This window comes from Vigna unguiculata, chromosome 5, assembly GCF_037176805.1.
Source record: "Vigna unguiculata cultivar grain cowpea cultivar isolate G323 ecotype 2 chromosome 5, ASM3717680v1, whole genome shotgun sequence".
Taxonomy (NCBI): domain Eukaryota; kingdom Viridiplantae; phylum Streptophyta; class Magnoliopsida; order Fabales; family Fabaceae; genus Vigna; species Vigna unguiculata.
In genome coordinates this window covers 29,222,609-29,239,349 of record NC_140796.1, presented here as the reverse complement: position 1 = coordinate 29,239,349, position 16,741 = coordinate 29,222,609, and the positions used below count along the sequence as shown (strand labels likewise).

Sequence of the window (16,741 nt, the reverse complement as noted above, 5' to 3'; positions counted from 1 at the left end):
TTCATAATGATGGTGTCGATTGGTATGGGGTTTTATTTTGGCGGGAAGAATTTTAGTCGTTTGGGATCGTGGACTATAAATATGGGTTTGAAAGCAGCAGAGGGTTTACTTGGTTCATTTGCGAGAGTTTCGAATTCAGAGATCTTGTGCGCATCATATTGTCCGACTAGTTCCCAAATTCAACCGACATCTTTCCGTAAAAACGAAAACAGGTATGTCTAGTAGCGATAGCACATCGTTATCTGCGTCTAGTAGTAGTCAAAGTACTGAGTCGGATAGGAGTAGGGATGAACGGCTTCGTGGAGAGGGTATGAGTGCTGGAGTTGGCACAAGCGGAATGCCAATGGAGGTGGTGAGGGAAGTTCGAGAAGATCCTCCTGAGGAGCTGGAGGAGAGTAACTGGCCGGCCAAGGGCGGTTATGCGTGGGTCGCATCTGATGTTCGTGACCAGTCATCACTGTTTAGGTGGTCTCGCTTGTTGAATTCTTGGCTAAACTGTACACCCGTCATGTCTAGAGGGGTCAGCGGAGATATTGTTTCGTTGGAAAGGGTGAGCGCCATCGACCAGGTATGCCACGGGCAAGAAGGGGCTACCGAGAAGTTCTTTTATATGTATATGTGCCATTTTTCTCAGCTTCACATACGACTACCCTTCGACGACTTCACTATGGGTGTGCTGCGGGCGTTGAATGTGGCGCCTACTCAGCTACACCCTAATAGTTGGGCTTACTTACAGGCCTTCCGCATTCTGTGCGAGTCGTTGTACTTGGAGCCTTCCCCTTATGCATTTTTGTATTTTTATGATACCAGACCCCGGAGGCCGGCTACTTGGCTTTCTTTAATCAGTCGTCCTAGCATTAGCAGGTTGGATGCATTCTCCCAATCTTTCAAGCACTTCAAAGACGGGTACTTCAAGGTCGTAGTGAAGGAGGGAGGTGAGCCGTATTTTCTGAATGCGGATGGGAGTACCAAGTTCCCTTTTAGTTGGACCAACAATCCTTCTCGTTACAAGGACATGGAAGTGGAGGAGTTGTCGGCTGGAGACAAGGAGGTGGTGAGGATGTTGTTAAGATTTGTGGATAAGTTGCCCACTAAGGGCTTAGTTAGGGTTTATAATTCGGTGCATCCGATAATAGATATTGAAGGTATCTGTTTATTACTTAAGCTGTGTTAATGATGCTAAGTTGTTTTGATCCGAGTTGTGATATGTTATTGCAGGGCATATGGCGCAATCTGGTAAGAAGAACTTGGCGCTCTTTCAAGCATTGGGGAAGGAGATGGCCGCCAAGGCCAAGGAGGCTGGGAAAGCTGGTGTTCCCAATGAGCTCCCGCCTCGACCTGGGAAGGGTAAGGATGTGAAGAAAATAAGGGCAGCTATCCTCGGGTCAGCTGATGGGGCGGGATCGGCCAGCGGGGAGAAGTTGCCGGAGGCCGGGCTGATTGAGTTGCCAGAGATATCCGTGAGGAAGGACATCTCGATCAACCTCCCAGATACTGTTGTGAACTCTATCGATAACATGGAGGTTGATCATATCGTGAGAACAATGGTTGAGTTTGGGAGCAAGGCGTTAGTCTTGGGTCGACGTGTGGGGTCCCTTTACAGAAGGGAAGTGAAGGAGGTGGGGGAGTTGCAGGGTAAGGTGGACAAACTTGCGGAGGAGAAGGCGACGCTAGAGAAGGAGAAGGAAGGTTGGGAAGCTGAGAGGAAGAGGTTGGCGTCATGGAAAGTGCGTTGTTTAGATTCCGAGGAGAAATTGAACAAGCGTATAGGGGAGCTGGAAGAAGACTATGAGGACTTGAAGGACAAATATGACGGGGCTGTTGGGGAGTTGGATGACTTGAAGAACAGCGTTATCCAGGAGCATATAAATGGTTTCGAGAAGGGGTTGCGGTAGACGGCTTTCTTCTATAAGGATGTGGATGCCCTGGATTCGAGGTTCGATATGGATAAAGATGTGGTTGGCGGAAAGTTGGTAGGGGAGGATGAAGAGGGTGGGGAAGAGGTTGGGAATGAGGCGGCCGAGGAAGAGAAGGATGTGGACGCGACCGTGGAGGGTGATGACAACAAAGTAGCTTAGGATGTAGTTTTTATGATGTTCTATTTCGCACTGAATCCTAAGTCTGTAATAACTCGTACAATATTTTAACTTGTTTTTAATGTGATGCATATTGTGGATATATATGTTTTGTGGTTGTTGACGATAGCATATGTGATAGGAACGTGTTTGTTGGATAATGATGTTATGTATGTGATATGTTATGTTATATGCGTATTTACCTAGGGGAGTATTGCTGACGTTTGTATGTTAAATTAGAGTACTCGACCCGGGCCGCTTACGTGTGGTGGAGGTGATGAACTAAAAAGATTTCAAATTAAGTAAAGGGTGTCCGACCCAGGCCGCTTACTTGTGGTGAGGGTGGGGAACTTAAACGAATTAAGCACGAGTTAAGGGTGTTCGACCCAGGCCGCTTACTTGTGGTAAGGGTGGGGCACTTAAACAAATTAACCACGAGTAAATGGTGTTCGACCCAGGCCGCTTACTTGTGGTAAGGGTGGGGAACTTAAACGAATTAACCACGAGTAAAGGGTGTTCGACCCAGGCCGCTTACTTGTGGTAAGGGTGGGGAACTTAAACGAATTAACCACGAGTAAAGGGTGTTCGACCCAGGTCGCTTACTTGTGGTAAGGGTGGGGAACTTAAACGAATTAACCACGAGTAAAGGGTGTTCGACCCAGGCCGCTTACTTGTGGTAAGGGTGGGGAACTTAAACGAATTAACCACGAGTAAAGGGTGTTCGACCCAGGCCGCTTACTTGTGGTAAGGGTGGGGAACTTAAACGAATTAACCACGAGTAAAGGGTGTTCGACCCAGGCCGCTTACTTGTGGTAAGGGTGGGGAACTTAAACGAATTAACCACGAGTAAAGTAGTATAGAGTCATAAAGTAGGGAACCACTCATTTTATTTATTCAAATGGGGGTGCCTCGTTAAAACCTCCTTGGCCAAAACCCTCCTTAGGGAAAAAAGACCAAGTGAGGAAAAAGAGTACACCCGTGGTTACAAGTATGGATCCGCTTATGGTGTATGTTCAACTGAAATAGAACTTGAGGTGGGATACATTCCATGTGTTGGGGATTTCCTCCCCAGATAGTTGTTCTAGGCGATAAGCCCCACCTCCTGTGTCTTCTCGTATGCGGTATGGGCCGTCCCAATTGGCGGAGAACTTGCCATCCTTCTTTCTAGCACTGCTGGCCATTCTCCATACTAGGTCTCCTATGACAAACGATCGTGGGTGCAGGTTTGCGTTATATTTCCTGGCAGCTCGTTGTTTGGCGGCGAGATTGCGTATTTAGGCTTTTTCTCTGAGTTCGGGAAGGAGGTTGAGATGTAAGGCCATGTTTTGGTGGTTGTGAGTTGGGTCGTACAGTTCTCGGCGCAGGGATGGTTCGCCAATTTCTACTGGTATCATGGCGTCTGCGCCGTAGACCAGGCTGAAGGGGGATTCATTTGTTGACGATTGAGGGGTGCATCTGTAGGCCCATAGTACTTCAATTAACTCTTCTGGCCATCGGCCTTTAGCGGTATCCAATCTTTTACGCAGCTCCACGAGGATAACTTTGTTTGCCGCTTCCGCCTGCCCATTGGTCTGTGGGTGTTCTACAGAACTTGTGATATGTTTGATGCCTAAGCCTGTGTAGAATTTTGCTAACTCCTTGTCAATGAATTGTCGGCCGTTATCTGTTATGATGGTATGCGGTATACCATATCTGCATATGATGTCCTTCCACACAAACTGCTGGACTTGTTGGGCCGTGATAGTGGTCAATGGCTTGGCTTCAATCCATTTGGTGAAGTAGTCAACGGCTACGATTAGGAACTTAACCTGTCCTTTGCCGGGTGTGAAGGGGCCTAGGATGTCCATTCCCCATTTAGCGAATGGCCAGGGGAATAATATGTGGTGTAGCTCTTCTTGTTTTTGATGTATAAGGCTGCCGTGCTTCTGACATGGTTTGCATTTTTTGACGTAGTCTTGGCAGTCCGCCTCTATTGTGGGCCAGAAGTACCCGGCTCTGAGAATTCTTGTGGCCATGGTGCACGCGCCTGAATGATAACCACAGATTCCTTCGTGTAGTTCCTTAATGACGTACTGGGCTTATTCTGGCGTGACACATTTAAGTAGGGGCTGGCCGTATCCGCATTTGTAGAGGTCGTCGCCTACCATAGTGTACCTGGCGGCCTTGGCCAGCCAAGTTTTGTCCGCGTCGGCAGGGGGGTTGCCAGTTTTGAGGTACTGAATGTAAGGGGTGGTCCAGTTTGGGTTTTGGGTGAGGGTGAAACTGTTTGATGGGGTGTGGGTTAATGTTTGGCAAGTGTGTGCAACGGAGGGTGTGGATAGTGTTTGCCGTAGCAAGGACCGGTTACGGTTTTTGAGTTTGGTACTGGCTAATTTGGAAAGGATGTCGGCTCTGACATTGTCGGTTCTGGGTATGTGTTCGACGCGGACTTATTCAAAGGCGGATTGGATGATTGCGCGGACTAGATGGTAATATTGTTGGAGGATGGGGTCTTTGATTTGGAACTCGTCGTTCAGATGACCTACTGTGAGTTTGAAGTTGGTTTTACATGTTAACTTTTTGACGCCGACTTCACAGGCTAGAGAGAGCCCGGCCAGGATAGCTTCGTATTCGGCTTGATTATTCGACGTTTTGAAAGCGAAATGAAGAAATTTCTCAATGAGGATGTCGTTGGGGCCTTCCAGTACGATGCCGGCACCGGCACCCCTTGGGTTCGAGGAGCCATCTACATGAAGCGTCCATTGGTCCTCAGCAGGTGCTTGCTGTAGGTCGATGACGAAGTCTAAGAGACATTGGGCTTTGATGGGGCCGTGTGGTTCATAGCGGATGTTAAATTCAGAGAGCTACACGGCCCATGATGACATGCGCCCGGCTAAATCTGGTTTTTGTAGTATTTTTTGAATTGGGTAATCGGTCTTGACGGTTATGGTGTGGTTTTGGAAATACGGGCGTAAGCGGCGTGCGGCGTGGACCAAGGATAGGGCTAGTTTTTCTACCATTTGGTATCTGGTTTCAGGATCTTGGAGTGTCCTGCTTACAAAGTAAACAGGATGCTGGGTGCCTTCTGCTTCTTGGACAAGGGCAGCGCTGACGGTGTGATCGGTGGCCGTGATGTATACTAGCAGGGGTTGGCTGATGTCGGGTTTGCGAAGGATGGGGGGTGAGGTTAGGGATGCTTTGAGCTTGAGGAAGATTTGTTCACAATCTTCAGTCCACGTGAACCGGGCGGATTTCTTTAGGAGCTGAATTATGGGTTGAGTTTGTTTTGCTAGTGTTGGTAGGAAGCGAGATATAGCCGTGAGGCGGCCAATTAGTCGCTGGACTTCCTTGATGGTGGTGGGGCTACGCATCTCGATGATGGCCTTGCATTTTTCGGGGTTAACTTCTATGCCGCGCTGGGTCAACATGAAACCGAGGAATTTACCCCGGTCGACGCCGAATACGCACTTTTCGGGGTTTAGCCGGAGGTTGTACTGGCGCAATGCGGAGAAAACTGCCTCTAAATCTATAGCGTGTTGATGATGGCTTGGGGACTTGACGACCATGTCATCAACGTAGACTTCGACACAGTGTCCTGTGAGGTGGCTGAAGACTTTGTCCATTAGCTGCTGGTAGGTTGCCCCAGCGTTTTTGAGGCCAAAGGGCATGACTCTATAGAAGTAGTTGGCATCATCTGTGATGAAGGCGGTCTTGTGCATGTCTGCTGTGGCCATGGGTATTTGGTTATAACCTGAGTATGCGTCCAAAAAACTAAGTACTTTATTTCCTGCCGCGCCGTCTACGAGGCGGTCGATGTTGGGTAGGGGGTAGGCGTCGCGAGGGCACACCTTGTTTAGGTCTGTGTAGTCCACGCACATCCGCCATTTACCATTGGCTTTCTTCACCAAGACAACATTAGAAAGCCAGGTGGTGTACTGCGCTTCATCTATAAATCCCGCGCTCAGCAACTTCTCGGCCTCTATCTTGGCTGCCTGTCTGCGTTCTTCCCCAAGTTTGCGTTTTTTCTGGGATACGTAGCGGGCTTCTTTGTATACCGAGAGCTTGTGGGATGCGATGTTAGGGTCTACCCCAGGGAGGTCGGCGGCTGACCAAGCGAAGAGATCCGTGTTGTTTGTGAGGATGGGTGTAATTATGGCACGCTCATCAAGACTTAAACCAGTGCCCAAGTTGATGGAATGGCTATTGGGGAGTTCCAGGGGGGTTGTGTCCTCGACTGGTTCGAGGCGGGCATCCCGGCCTATTCTGGGGTCAAGGTCCTCGCCGGATAAGGCTATGCGTGAATTAGGTGGTTGCTCGATGTGGTTTGTCTATTGGATTGGGAGTTGGGGTCTTAAGCTTGCCATGTAGCATTCGCGTGCCAAACGTTGGTCACAGTGGATGGTTAGGATGTCACCGGATGGTGCTGGGAACTTCATGGCCAAGTGCGGGGTGGAGACGACTGCACCAAGGGTGTTGAGGGAAGGACGGCCCAGGAGTATGTTGTAGGATGTGGGTGCGTCGACTATAAGGAAGCGGATTGGGATTGTTTTTGTTTGGGTTCCTTCCCGAAAGACGGTATGGAGGTCTATGTAGCCCCGGGTAGATACTTGTTCGCCAGAAAAGTCGTATATGGGCTCGTCATATGGTATCATAGCGGTGTCAGGGAGTTGTAACTTTTGGTAGGTGGCCCAGTAGAGGATGTCAACTGAGCTGCCTTGATCCACCAGGACTTTTTTAACGGCATAGTTTTCGATTTCAACTGTGATGACCATGGGGTCGTCTTGCTGGTGGTCGAGGCCGTGGAAGTCGTCATCTGTGAATACGATGGGGGGCATACGTCGTCTGTGATGGGATTGAGTGATGTGGTTGATGGATTGTATGTGGCGGAGGTGTTTCTTTCTGGCAGACGAGGTGGAGCCTCCGCTTGCGAAGCCACCAGAGATGGTGTTAATGGTGCCTCGCAAGGGGGGGTCGGCAGGGGTGATGTTGGTGTGGGCGGGCTGTGGTTGTTGGTCATTGGTTTGGGTGGGGTGGTTATTGTGGTTGACACCGCTTGGTTGTCGTCTGTGGTCGTGTCGTGGAGGGTGGTGGGTTCGGGAGGAGGTGTGGTCATCCTTGCGGATGAAGTGGCGAAAGTGGCCGGCGCGTACCAGTTCTTCGATCTTATCCTGGACCGCTTTGCACTCTTCTGTAGTATGACCATGATTGCGGTGGTATCGACAATACTTGGTCATGTCAGCGTTAGGAGGGGTGGTTGTTTTGCGTGGTGGGGGGAGGAGGTCAGCCTGTAGGGCTTCGTCTAGGATGCGGGAGCGGGCTACTGTGAGTGGGGCGTATCTAGTGAAACGTGGTTGGCGGGGTTCACGTGGACGGGTATCAGGGCGCGGGTGAGGCTGTGGGGTGGGATTGGGATTAGGGTTGGGATTGGGAGTGGAGGTGTTGGCGGCATAGTCGTTACAGAATTTGGTGTGAAGAGTTTGCATTTCTTCCATGCGAACGTAGTCAGCTGCGCGCAGCTTGAGTTCGTGCATGGAGGTGGGTGGGTGGAGGTAGACATTGTTAGCGAAGGGTCCGGGTTGTAGGGTGAGGGTCATGCATTGAAGTATCATTTCCTGGTTAAGGTGTGGTGTACGAAGGGCTGCTTTACTGAAGCGATCGATGAATGTTCTGAGTGGTTCATTGGGCTCCTGTCTGATGCCCAGTAAGGACATGGTGGTGGTTTGGTGTGGGCGGCTGCCGGCGAAATGTGTGGAAAACATGTGGGAAAGGGTGTCGAAGTTATCAATGGAGTAGGGTGGGAGGGTGGTGAACCATTCTAGGGCGGGGCCTTTGAGTGTTGTGGGGAAAGCTTTGCAGAAGACTGCGTCTTGGGATGTATACAAAGCAACGTGTGTGATGTAAATTTTCAGGTGTTCATCGGGGTCGGTTTCGCCAGTGTAGCGATCGAGGTTGAATGGTTCCCACTGGACTGGGAGAGGGGTGTTAGCGATAAAATCTGTGAATGGGTGGCGGCGTCTTGGCTGGTACGGGGGGAGAATGTGGGGTGGGGGTGGGTGGTTGATCATGGTAGGAAAGGTGGAGGTGATGTTATGAGGAGGGATGTGGGTTGTGGGAAGATACGGGGGGTTGTACGGTGGGACGTATGCGGTGTGGAGAGTATTGGGTATGTTGTTGGGAACGTGGGTGGTTGAGGGTGCTGTAAGTTCTGGGTGACCGGGTGGGAAGTGTTGGGGGTGTGTGGTGGTAAGGGGGGTTTGTTGGGTGGAGGTGAAGGTATGGGGGGTGGGGTTGTATTCACTTTCTTCCTCTGTAGGTTGGAAGGCCGGAGACTTCACAGCTTCAGAAGTTTCTTTGGCTTTTCCCTTCAGGTTGGCGTCGGCCTCAATCCTTCTCCTGAGGTGGGAATTTTCTTGTTTTAGCGCTTCCATTTCTTCAGCACTGCGCTTCTTCAGGTCTGCGAGCTCCTGTTGCATCTTTACCTGGCCGTCTAAGATGGCGGCCAAGTCAGGGGTGATGCCGGAAGGTCTAGAGGGACCAGCGTCTACTTGCTTGTTAGCTCCAGCTTTGCTACGGGTAGAAACCATCTTCAGAGAAGAACGAGTACTAAAGGTGTTCGTCTCGTGCCCCACGGTGGGCGCCAATTGTTCCTGCAGAGAACAAATAAGAGGTTAGACACGAGCGTCACCTTACCATGTAGTCCGCTATCTCCTCAGTTGGCCTCTTCCCATTCGATACATGTCGGCTTGAACCCAGGAGGGGTTACCTGCAGAAGAATCTCCGAAGCTCAAGTAAGTCAAAGCTCTCAAAGAGTCAAATCAGCGATTAATGAATGCGTACCTTTAAATGATGGGGTCCACGTGTATTTATAGAACATTAATGACGTTTGACCATTGCATGGGCTGGGTTTTGACTTGGGCCCCAGCTTGGGCCATGAGTGGGCCTGGGCCCCAAAACAGGCCCTGGAGGCCTATTGAAGGCGAGGCATTGATGTTAGTTGACTTTCTAGACAAGTAGTCGGTTTCGACCGGCTACCTGCCTAGGTGGCTTATGCCGGTGGTGTCCGGGTACTAGATGCTAGGCGGTTTTGATGTGTATATTGTTTACTTGGTTGAGTTTGGCTAGGTACGGTACACCAGTCCCCCAGCCTTGTCCGATATGAGTTGTCGGTCAAGGATTACATGTGTTGGTGAACTAGAAAAACCGGCTAGGTGTGATACAGAACACATATAACAAAAGACAAGGACAAACTCTCTCTAAAGTTGGATTTTATCTTTCTCGCGCCATATTCACTCATGGACAACTATATGTAACAGTTTCTAGAGTGAAATAGAAAAAAAGATTGGATTCAAAATACTAATTATGGATGAAGATGAAAATGTAAGTAACCACTACAACTACAAATGTGGTTTACAAATAAATATTTAAAAATATTTGATAAGAGGTATACAAATTAATCTTATACTATTCCAGTTATTTGTCAATTATTGTATTGTATTCTTTTGTTTTTTTAATCCAATTTTAAATTTAATAAAGTTATATCGATTTTATATTGCAGATTGTAATGGTCTTCTGAACAATGAAATCAATAAAAAGTTTTGTATAGATGTTCATAACAAGTACATCTATAAATGTTTAAAAGATTATAACTTTATATTGAAAAAAAAATAATTACTACAATTAGTATTGTCATGATCTAGATGTTTTAGAATTATTGCATTCATTTATAAACATAATAAAAATGATATTTCCTATTTTAAATCATATTTATCATTATTATTATTAATATCTTCTTTTAACTTCTTAATTTTTTTCATTTACAAAAAAACAAAATTCATTCATTAAAGAATAACCTGTGCGTTGCACGAGTCAAAAATTCTAGTATTAGTAAAATTGAAACGCATGTCATTGTAAACTAGAAGTTTACAAACAAAAATAAATTTCTTGTTTGGCATGATTAGTTGGGTCATCCTGAATCTATCATGATACGAAAAATAGCTTAAAACTCATGTGAACACCCACTTAAGAGTCCAAAACTTCTTCAATCTAATGATCTCTCACGTACTGCTAGTTCATAAAGGAAAGTTGATAATAAGATCATCACCAGAAACATAAAAAAAAATCAATCTCATTTTTAGAACGAATAAAAAATAATATTTGTGGTCCAATACACCCATCATCTATATTTCATGGTTAATTGATGCATCAACTAGACGGTCACATATTTGTTTATTATCAACTTGCAATGAGAAATTTACAAATTTATCAGCACAATTAATTAAGTTAAGAGCTCTCTACCTAAATTATCTGATTAAGATAATCCATCTTGATACAGCTGGTGAATTTACATCTCATGCTTTTCATAAGTATCGTAGGTCAAATGGAATTGAAGTTGAACATCTAGTAGCACATGTTCAGACTCAAAATGGACTTGCAGAATCATTAATAAAACGTATAAAATTGGTTGCAAGACCACTACTTATAAGAGTTAATCCTTCAATGACTACTTGGGGATGTGCAATTTTGAATGTTACAGTATTGATTTGCATCAAACCAACAAGTTATCATAAATATTTTATTATGTAGTTGGTTTTGGGTCGATAACCTAATATTTCTCGTTTAAAATATTTTGGGTGTGGTGTATATGTTAGAAATTTCCCCATTAAAAGGAACTATGATGGGTCCTCGAAGACGATTGAGAATATATGTTGAATGTGATTCTCCACCAATAATAGAATATTAGGTTTTCCAACATTAAGGGAAGAAAGAAAGCATTGGAAAAAGATATTGCTTGAAATAAATTATCATTATCTTGTCCTGATCCTGGTACAAAATAATATGAACTAGAAGTTCAAAGGATAATTCATTTACAAAATTATTCAATCAATTACCATATGTTTTTATTTACGCAAAAAGAGTAAATAAATTATATATACCAACTGATAATGCTCTGAATAGAATTGATATTAATTTATAACATGCCTGAAGCGTGGTAGGCCTATTAGTTCCAAAGACACCTTTGAAGCATGGTAGGTCTATTGGTTCAAAAGATAAAAACCCTCAAATGAAAAAAGGAGCTAAAATGTAAGATGACTTAGTAAAAAGGTGGAAACCCCAAAAGATTTATTTAACATAATTAATTATTCGGTTCTAGAAGAACCTCAAGTACCTGAAATTTTTCAAAATGATGAGATCTCAATAAATTGTCATGAACAAGATAATATGGAATCAAAATGAAGTCATCATTGATGAAATTTTTTTCATATAATATAGCGATGAATGTTATGAGTGACAATGAGGATCAATAACCAATGATCATTAAAGATTGTCGACAAAGAAATGATTGCCTAAAATGAAAAGATGCAAAATAGCATAACTAGATTTGCTTGCTACACGAAAGGTTTTTGGACCTGTAGCTCGCACACCCGAGGGTGTGAAACCCATTAGGTACATATGGATTTTTACACAATTGTTAGATACAAAGCACAATTGATTGCTCAAAGTTTTTCACAAAAGCTTATATTGATTTGTGAAGAGACATATCCACTAGTATTGGATGCAACAACGTTTCGATATTTGATTATCCTAGTTGCACAAGAAGGTTTGCATTTACATCTAATAGATAATGTTATGACCTATTTGTACGATTCTCTTGAGAATGATATTTATATGAAAATCACTTGAGGATTTAATTTTCTCAACAAGCCAAATTCCAACTATACTGCAGCATTCCCATCATCCTAACGACTAATTGGGGTTTCCACATTTGCTCACACCAAATAATTGGTGATCATTGCAAAAAGGAAGACCACAGAAGAAAACATACACAAGCAAAAAGGTAAGCTAGAGTAAAATAATTTTTAACATAGCATTGAACAAGCAATATTAAAACAGTTTTCAAATAGGCAACACAAAAGGCACTCAAACATGTGATGGCAAACAACGAGACTCTATGACTCAATTATCCAGATACATATAATAAGATTGGATTCACTGGATGCTTGCACTTATGGTGGCCTCTACTGCACTGCAGAGCCATTGCTAATGGGTTTCGCCCTACCACGCACAAGGTTAGCCCATGATCATCTAAGGTCATTATCCTGCCAAAGACTAGGACCTCCAGTTACTTTCACCACTTGAATCAGTCTGCTCTATATGAGACTAAGTAATTCTTTAGAGTTTCATGATGCAACCTTGCTTGAATCCTTATCTAATTATATACACTACAACACCACCATGAAATCACTTAAGGATTTAATTTTCTCAACAAGCCAAATTCCAAAGAGGATTATTCAATAAAATTGAACAAGTTCCTTTATGGATTAAAGCAATTAGGGCATATGTGGTATAATCATCTTAGTGAATACTTGTTAAAAGAAGGGTGTGAAAATGATCATATTTGTCCTTGTATTTATATGAAAATATTACAAAATGAATTTTCCATAATTGTTGTTTATGTAGATGACATAAACATCGTTGCAACTCCTAATGAGCTCACGAAGGCAAATGATTACTTAAAGATAGTTGAGATGAAGGATCTTAGAAAGGAAAAGATTTGTTTGAAATTAGAAATTGAGTATAAATAAAGGTGTTTTTGTACATCAAGAGTCTTATATAATGAAAGTGCTTAAAAGGTTATAAATGGACAAGTCACATTCATTATGCACTCCAACAGTTGTAAGGTTGTTAGATGTTGATAAAAGTTCTTTTAGACTTCTAGAAAATGATGAAGAACTTCTTGATACAAAAGTATCATATCTTAGTGCTATAGAAGAACTAATGTTTCTTACTAATTATACTGATCTAGTATTGCATTTACTATAAATTTGTTAAACAAGATATAATTCTTCACCTAAAAGAAGACATTGGATTGCAATAAAACATATACTTCCTATTAGTAATAAGATACACAGAAAGGTTGCATCACATTCTCTATTCTTCCTTTCTCTTCTTCCCTCTATTAATAGCTTTGTTTTATAACAAATTTATTTTTACTTTCTTTTTATATAAAAATGTGTACATTTAACAATAACTATAAATAAATAAATGCCTATAAAATAAAGTAGCATTTTAATTGTAAATTTTAGAAATCATAAATTTATTTTTACTTTCTTTGTTTATAAACATGTGTACAATTAGCAATATGTAAATTTTAGCCTATTAAGAGAAAATAAGTTAAGGGTAGAAATTTTATATATTATAAGAAAGAATAAGAACGGTAAAGCTTACAAGTTATAAAGATAAATAGTAGAAAAGAATTAGAATACAATAAGTAATTGTTTTATTTACATTTAAAATAATTATCCGGATGAAATGAGTAATGTTTTAAAATTATTAAGAATAAAATTAAAAAATAAAATTGTTTATACGGGAGCAATTTTAGGTAAAAAATATTCGGAGAAATAAAAAGAAACAAAAACGGTTAATATATAAATATAATGCTTGTTGTTAGCCTTGGATTGTAGGCATTGGAAGGAAAAGCAAAGAGAAGTTGAAAGGCTCCTAAGCCACGAAAGCCAAAATTGTTGATGAAAAAATAAAGTATTCCCGCCGTGGGAAACCATTTTATGTTCGAAAAAGAGAACAAGTCTAAACTTGCCGTTGACGTGGCTAATGGCTTTCTCATTAATTTATAATTTAAGAAGATTACAGAAGAACAAGTACTAATAAAGAATGGTTCTTCACCTAATAAATAATTAACTCTAGGTAAAGATGAATAACAAGTTAAACAAAGGGTTCATCCTTATAAATACCAAAGATCAATTAGCCAAAATCATAGAGAAAAAGAGTGCAAAAGAAAAATGAAAGGTGTGTATTTCCTTGTGGCCATCTTGGCTTTGACGTCGTCCATTGCCTCTGCCTATGATCCAAGTCCTCTGCAAGATTTTTGTGTAGCTTTGAATGATACCAAGAATGCTGGTACGTATATAGAAATAAATTATTTACATGAACATGATTCTAAGATTATTACGATTAGAGATTGATTTTGCACTATTTATGGTTACAGTATTTGTGAACGGAAAACTTTGCAAAGACCCAAAAGTAGTGAAAGCACAAGATTTTTTCAGACACGTGGAAGCTGGTAATACATCGAACCCACTTGGTGCACAAGTGAGTCAAGTGTTTGTGGATCAGCTGCCAGGATTGAACACACTTGGCATATCGATGGCTCGTATAGATTTTGCACCAAAGGGTTTAAACGCTCCCCACACTCACCCTCGCGGCACAGAGATCCTTATTGTTGTTGAGGGAAGTCTTTATGTTGGATTTGTGAGTTCCAATCAAGATGGAAACCGTCTCTTTACCAAAGTCTTGAACAAGGGTGATGTCTTTGTCTTCCCAATTGGTCTCATTCATTTCCAACTGAATGTCGGTTATGGCAATGCAGTTGCCATCGCTGCTCTCAGCAGTCAAAATCCAGGAACTATCATTATTGCTAATGCTTTGTTTAAGTCAACTCCATCTATTTCTTCTCAAGTTCTTACCAAAGCTTTCCAAGTCGACAAGAGCATAATTGATTACCTTCAAAAGCAATTCTGGACCGATAACAACCACTAGTCATTCTCATTCATTATCCATTTCCTCTTTCTACGGTTATTTAATTGATCAAAATTCGTGTGAGTTCTATTTGTATGTGGTTTTTGTTGTATTTGGAGTTCAATTTAATTTATTATATAAGAATAACATTATACTTTGCTCAATAAAAATATATCAACTTCAATGACCGTAAAACCATGTATAGCATTACAATCATTACATCTGACATTTGTTTGTATTACACCTGTGCATTGAATAGAAATCAACAAAATATATGGCTACAACTCCAATTGAATAGGAAAGTTAAACTTACCCAGGACTTCAATTGTTGAGAGCATTTTATTTGGGATAAACTTGTAACATGTTCTTGACCAAATCTTCGGCATTACTTGAAATGGAAGGCTGATGCAACATCAATATGTCCACAAAGAATATCATCCAAGATGGAAAGGCACATACACAATTATGTCATGAGGTATCAACAAATAATGTAAAAGGAAAGGAAACCTCCATACTTAAAAAACAATCAGCTAATATCAAAACCTTTAAATCTAAACAAAAAAAAAACAAATGAACAACCATCCAATTTTCAAAATCTAACATAGTCATAAAATGTGCATCAATGTTAGCAAAATGCAAGCTTAAATTATAATGCAAGACAATCTAAATCACAAAAGGAAAATCTTAAAAAAATATATGAAATTGGTTAAACTTACACAAGGGAAGCACACTGAAGAGTCGAATTAACAATATAACCCCAACACTTTAGAAGCAACATAATACCCACTCCTAGAGAGTTCAAAATTTACTTTAACAGGTGCATTATTCAGAGCAGTAGTACCATGAAAATTCTAATCATTCTTTGAGAACTGAATGGTTTCTACTTGTACCTAACTATGGCCAGACTTATGATGGATGATTTGCCCACTTCAGTAGCTTTTGAATTAAGAGTAAGCATAGAGATGGAACTTGTCTTTAAGAAAATTGTAGCTTGTGCATCTGAAAGTGGAAATTTCACTAGCAGTGATCCATTAGCTTGGGACAACCCTCAAATTGTAGCGCCATAAATCTTCAAAAAAGTTAAAAAAAGTAAGCCTTCCTTCCAAGAAAAAATAAAAAGCTTGACACCAATTTAGAATCATAATACCTTTTTAGGGTTATAAACACCTTGGTAACCTTGAATCTCAAATGAAATAAAACATTTCTGAATTATGCCAAGAAAATCATTTAATACTTGTTCAAAATACATAGAAATAGTACTAATTTTATTACAACAATAACAAAACTTTAGAAGGACACACAAACATGTGGTTGTTCACATAACCTACAATAATCAGTCTATGCTTCCAACCTCACCTAACGAAAAACAAAATATTGGGCTTTAAATGATGATAATAACAACAGTAGGAAAGAAAAATTTTGGTATGGTACTCCTTAAGGAACAATTGAGAATGTCATAGAATTTTGGTAGTGCAATTCTTAATAAACCTAAATCTCATATGAAAAATGAAGTTGATGTATAAAAGAAAACTCTTGAGTGTGTGAGTTAGGAACATGAAGATGTAAATTTCAAGAAGAATTCCTTAAGCTGGGAGTAGATGTCAAGAAGCCCCAACTTGGATATAAGGGTGTCGAAAAGAGCTGGAGAGAAAGCCTTTGTTAGTATATCAACTTATTGATGGTAAGGAGCTTAATGAGACCTTGTTTAACTTTCTCTCTAATCAAGTGGCAATCTATCTCTATATGCTTGGTCCTCCCACGAAATACTTGATTGATGGAATTTGTATAGTAGAAAGGTTGTCATATTATAAAAGTGAAGGTTATTGATGGTGAACCCTGAGATCTTGGATAACATGGTGGAGCCATTGGATTGCATACCTTTTGGATATTGTTTTGTTCTTCATGGACTACCAACAAATAGGAGACTTACCAATGTACATGATGTAACCAATTATAGATCTCCTAATGTTTGTATCTTACATTTGACGTTGACAATCATTGCATCTTACATTTGTTTGTATTACACCTATTCGCTGAATAGAAATCAACAAAATATATGGCTACAACTCCAATTGAATAGGAAAGTTAAACTTACCCAGGACTTCAATTGTTGAGAGCATTTTATTTGGGATCAACTCGTAACATGTTCTTGA

General features: G+C 41.7%; 1 protein-coding gene across 1 annotated transcript; it reads left to right on the top strand.

Annotated features, from left to right (window-relative positions):
* The first annotated feature begins 13,845 nt into the window (after nt 1-13,845).
* Nucleotides 13,846-14,612, top strand: LOC114186186 (germin-like protein subfamily 1 member 7). Its single transcript, XM_028074222.2, has 2 exons — nt 13,846-13,970; nt 14,059-14,612. Exons 1-2 carry the CDS (start codon nt 13,853-13,855, stop codon nt 14,607-14,609), a joined length of 669 nt encoding a protein of 222 aa, XP_027930023.1. The 5' UTR covers nt 13,846-13,852; the 3' UTR covers nt 14,610-14,612.
* The last annotated feature ends 2,129 nt before the right edge of the window (nt 14,613-16,741 follow it).

Bases quoted from the DNA above. Each gene is read 5' to 3' on its own strand.
- LOC114186186 (XM_028074222.2), top strand. From the start codon at position 13,853: ATGAAAGGTGTGTATTTCCTTGTGGCCATCTTGGCTTTGACGTCGTCC. The intron at 13,971-14,058 runs GTACGTATATAG...TTATGGTTACAG, and splicing joins GAATGATACCAAGAATGCTG to TATTTGTGAACGGAAAACTT.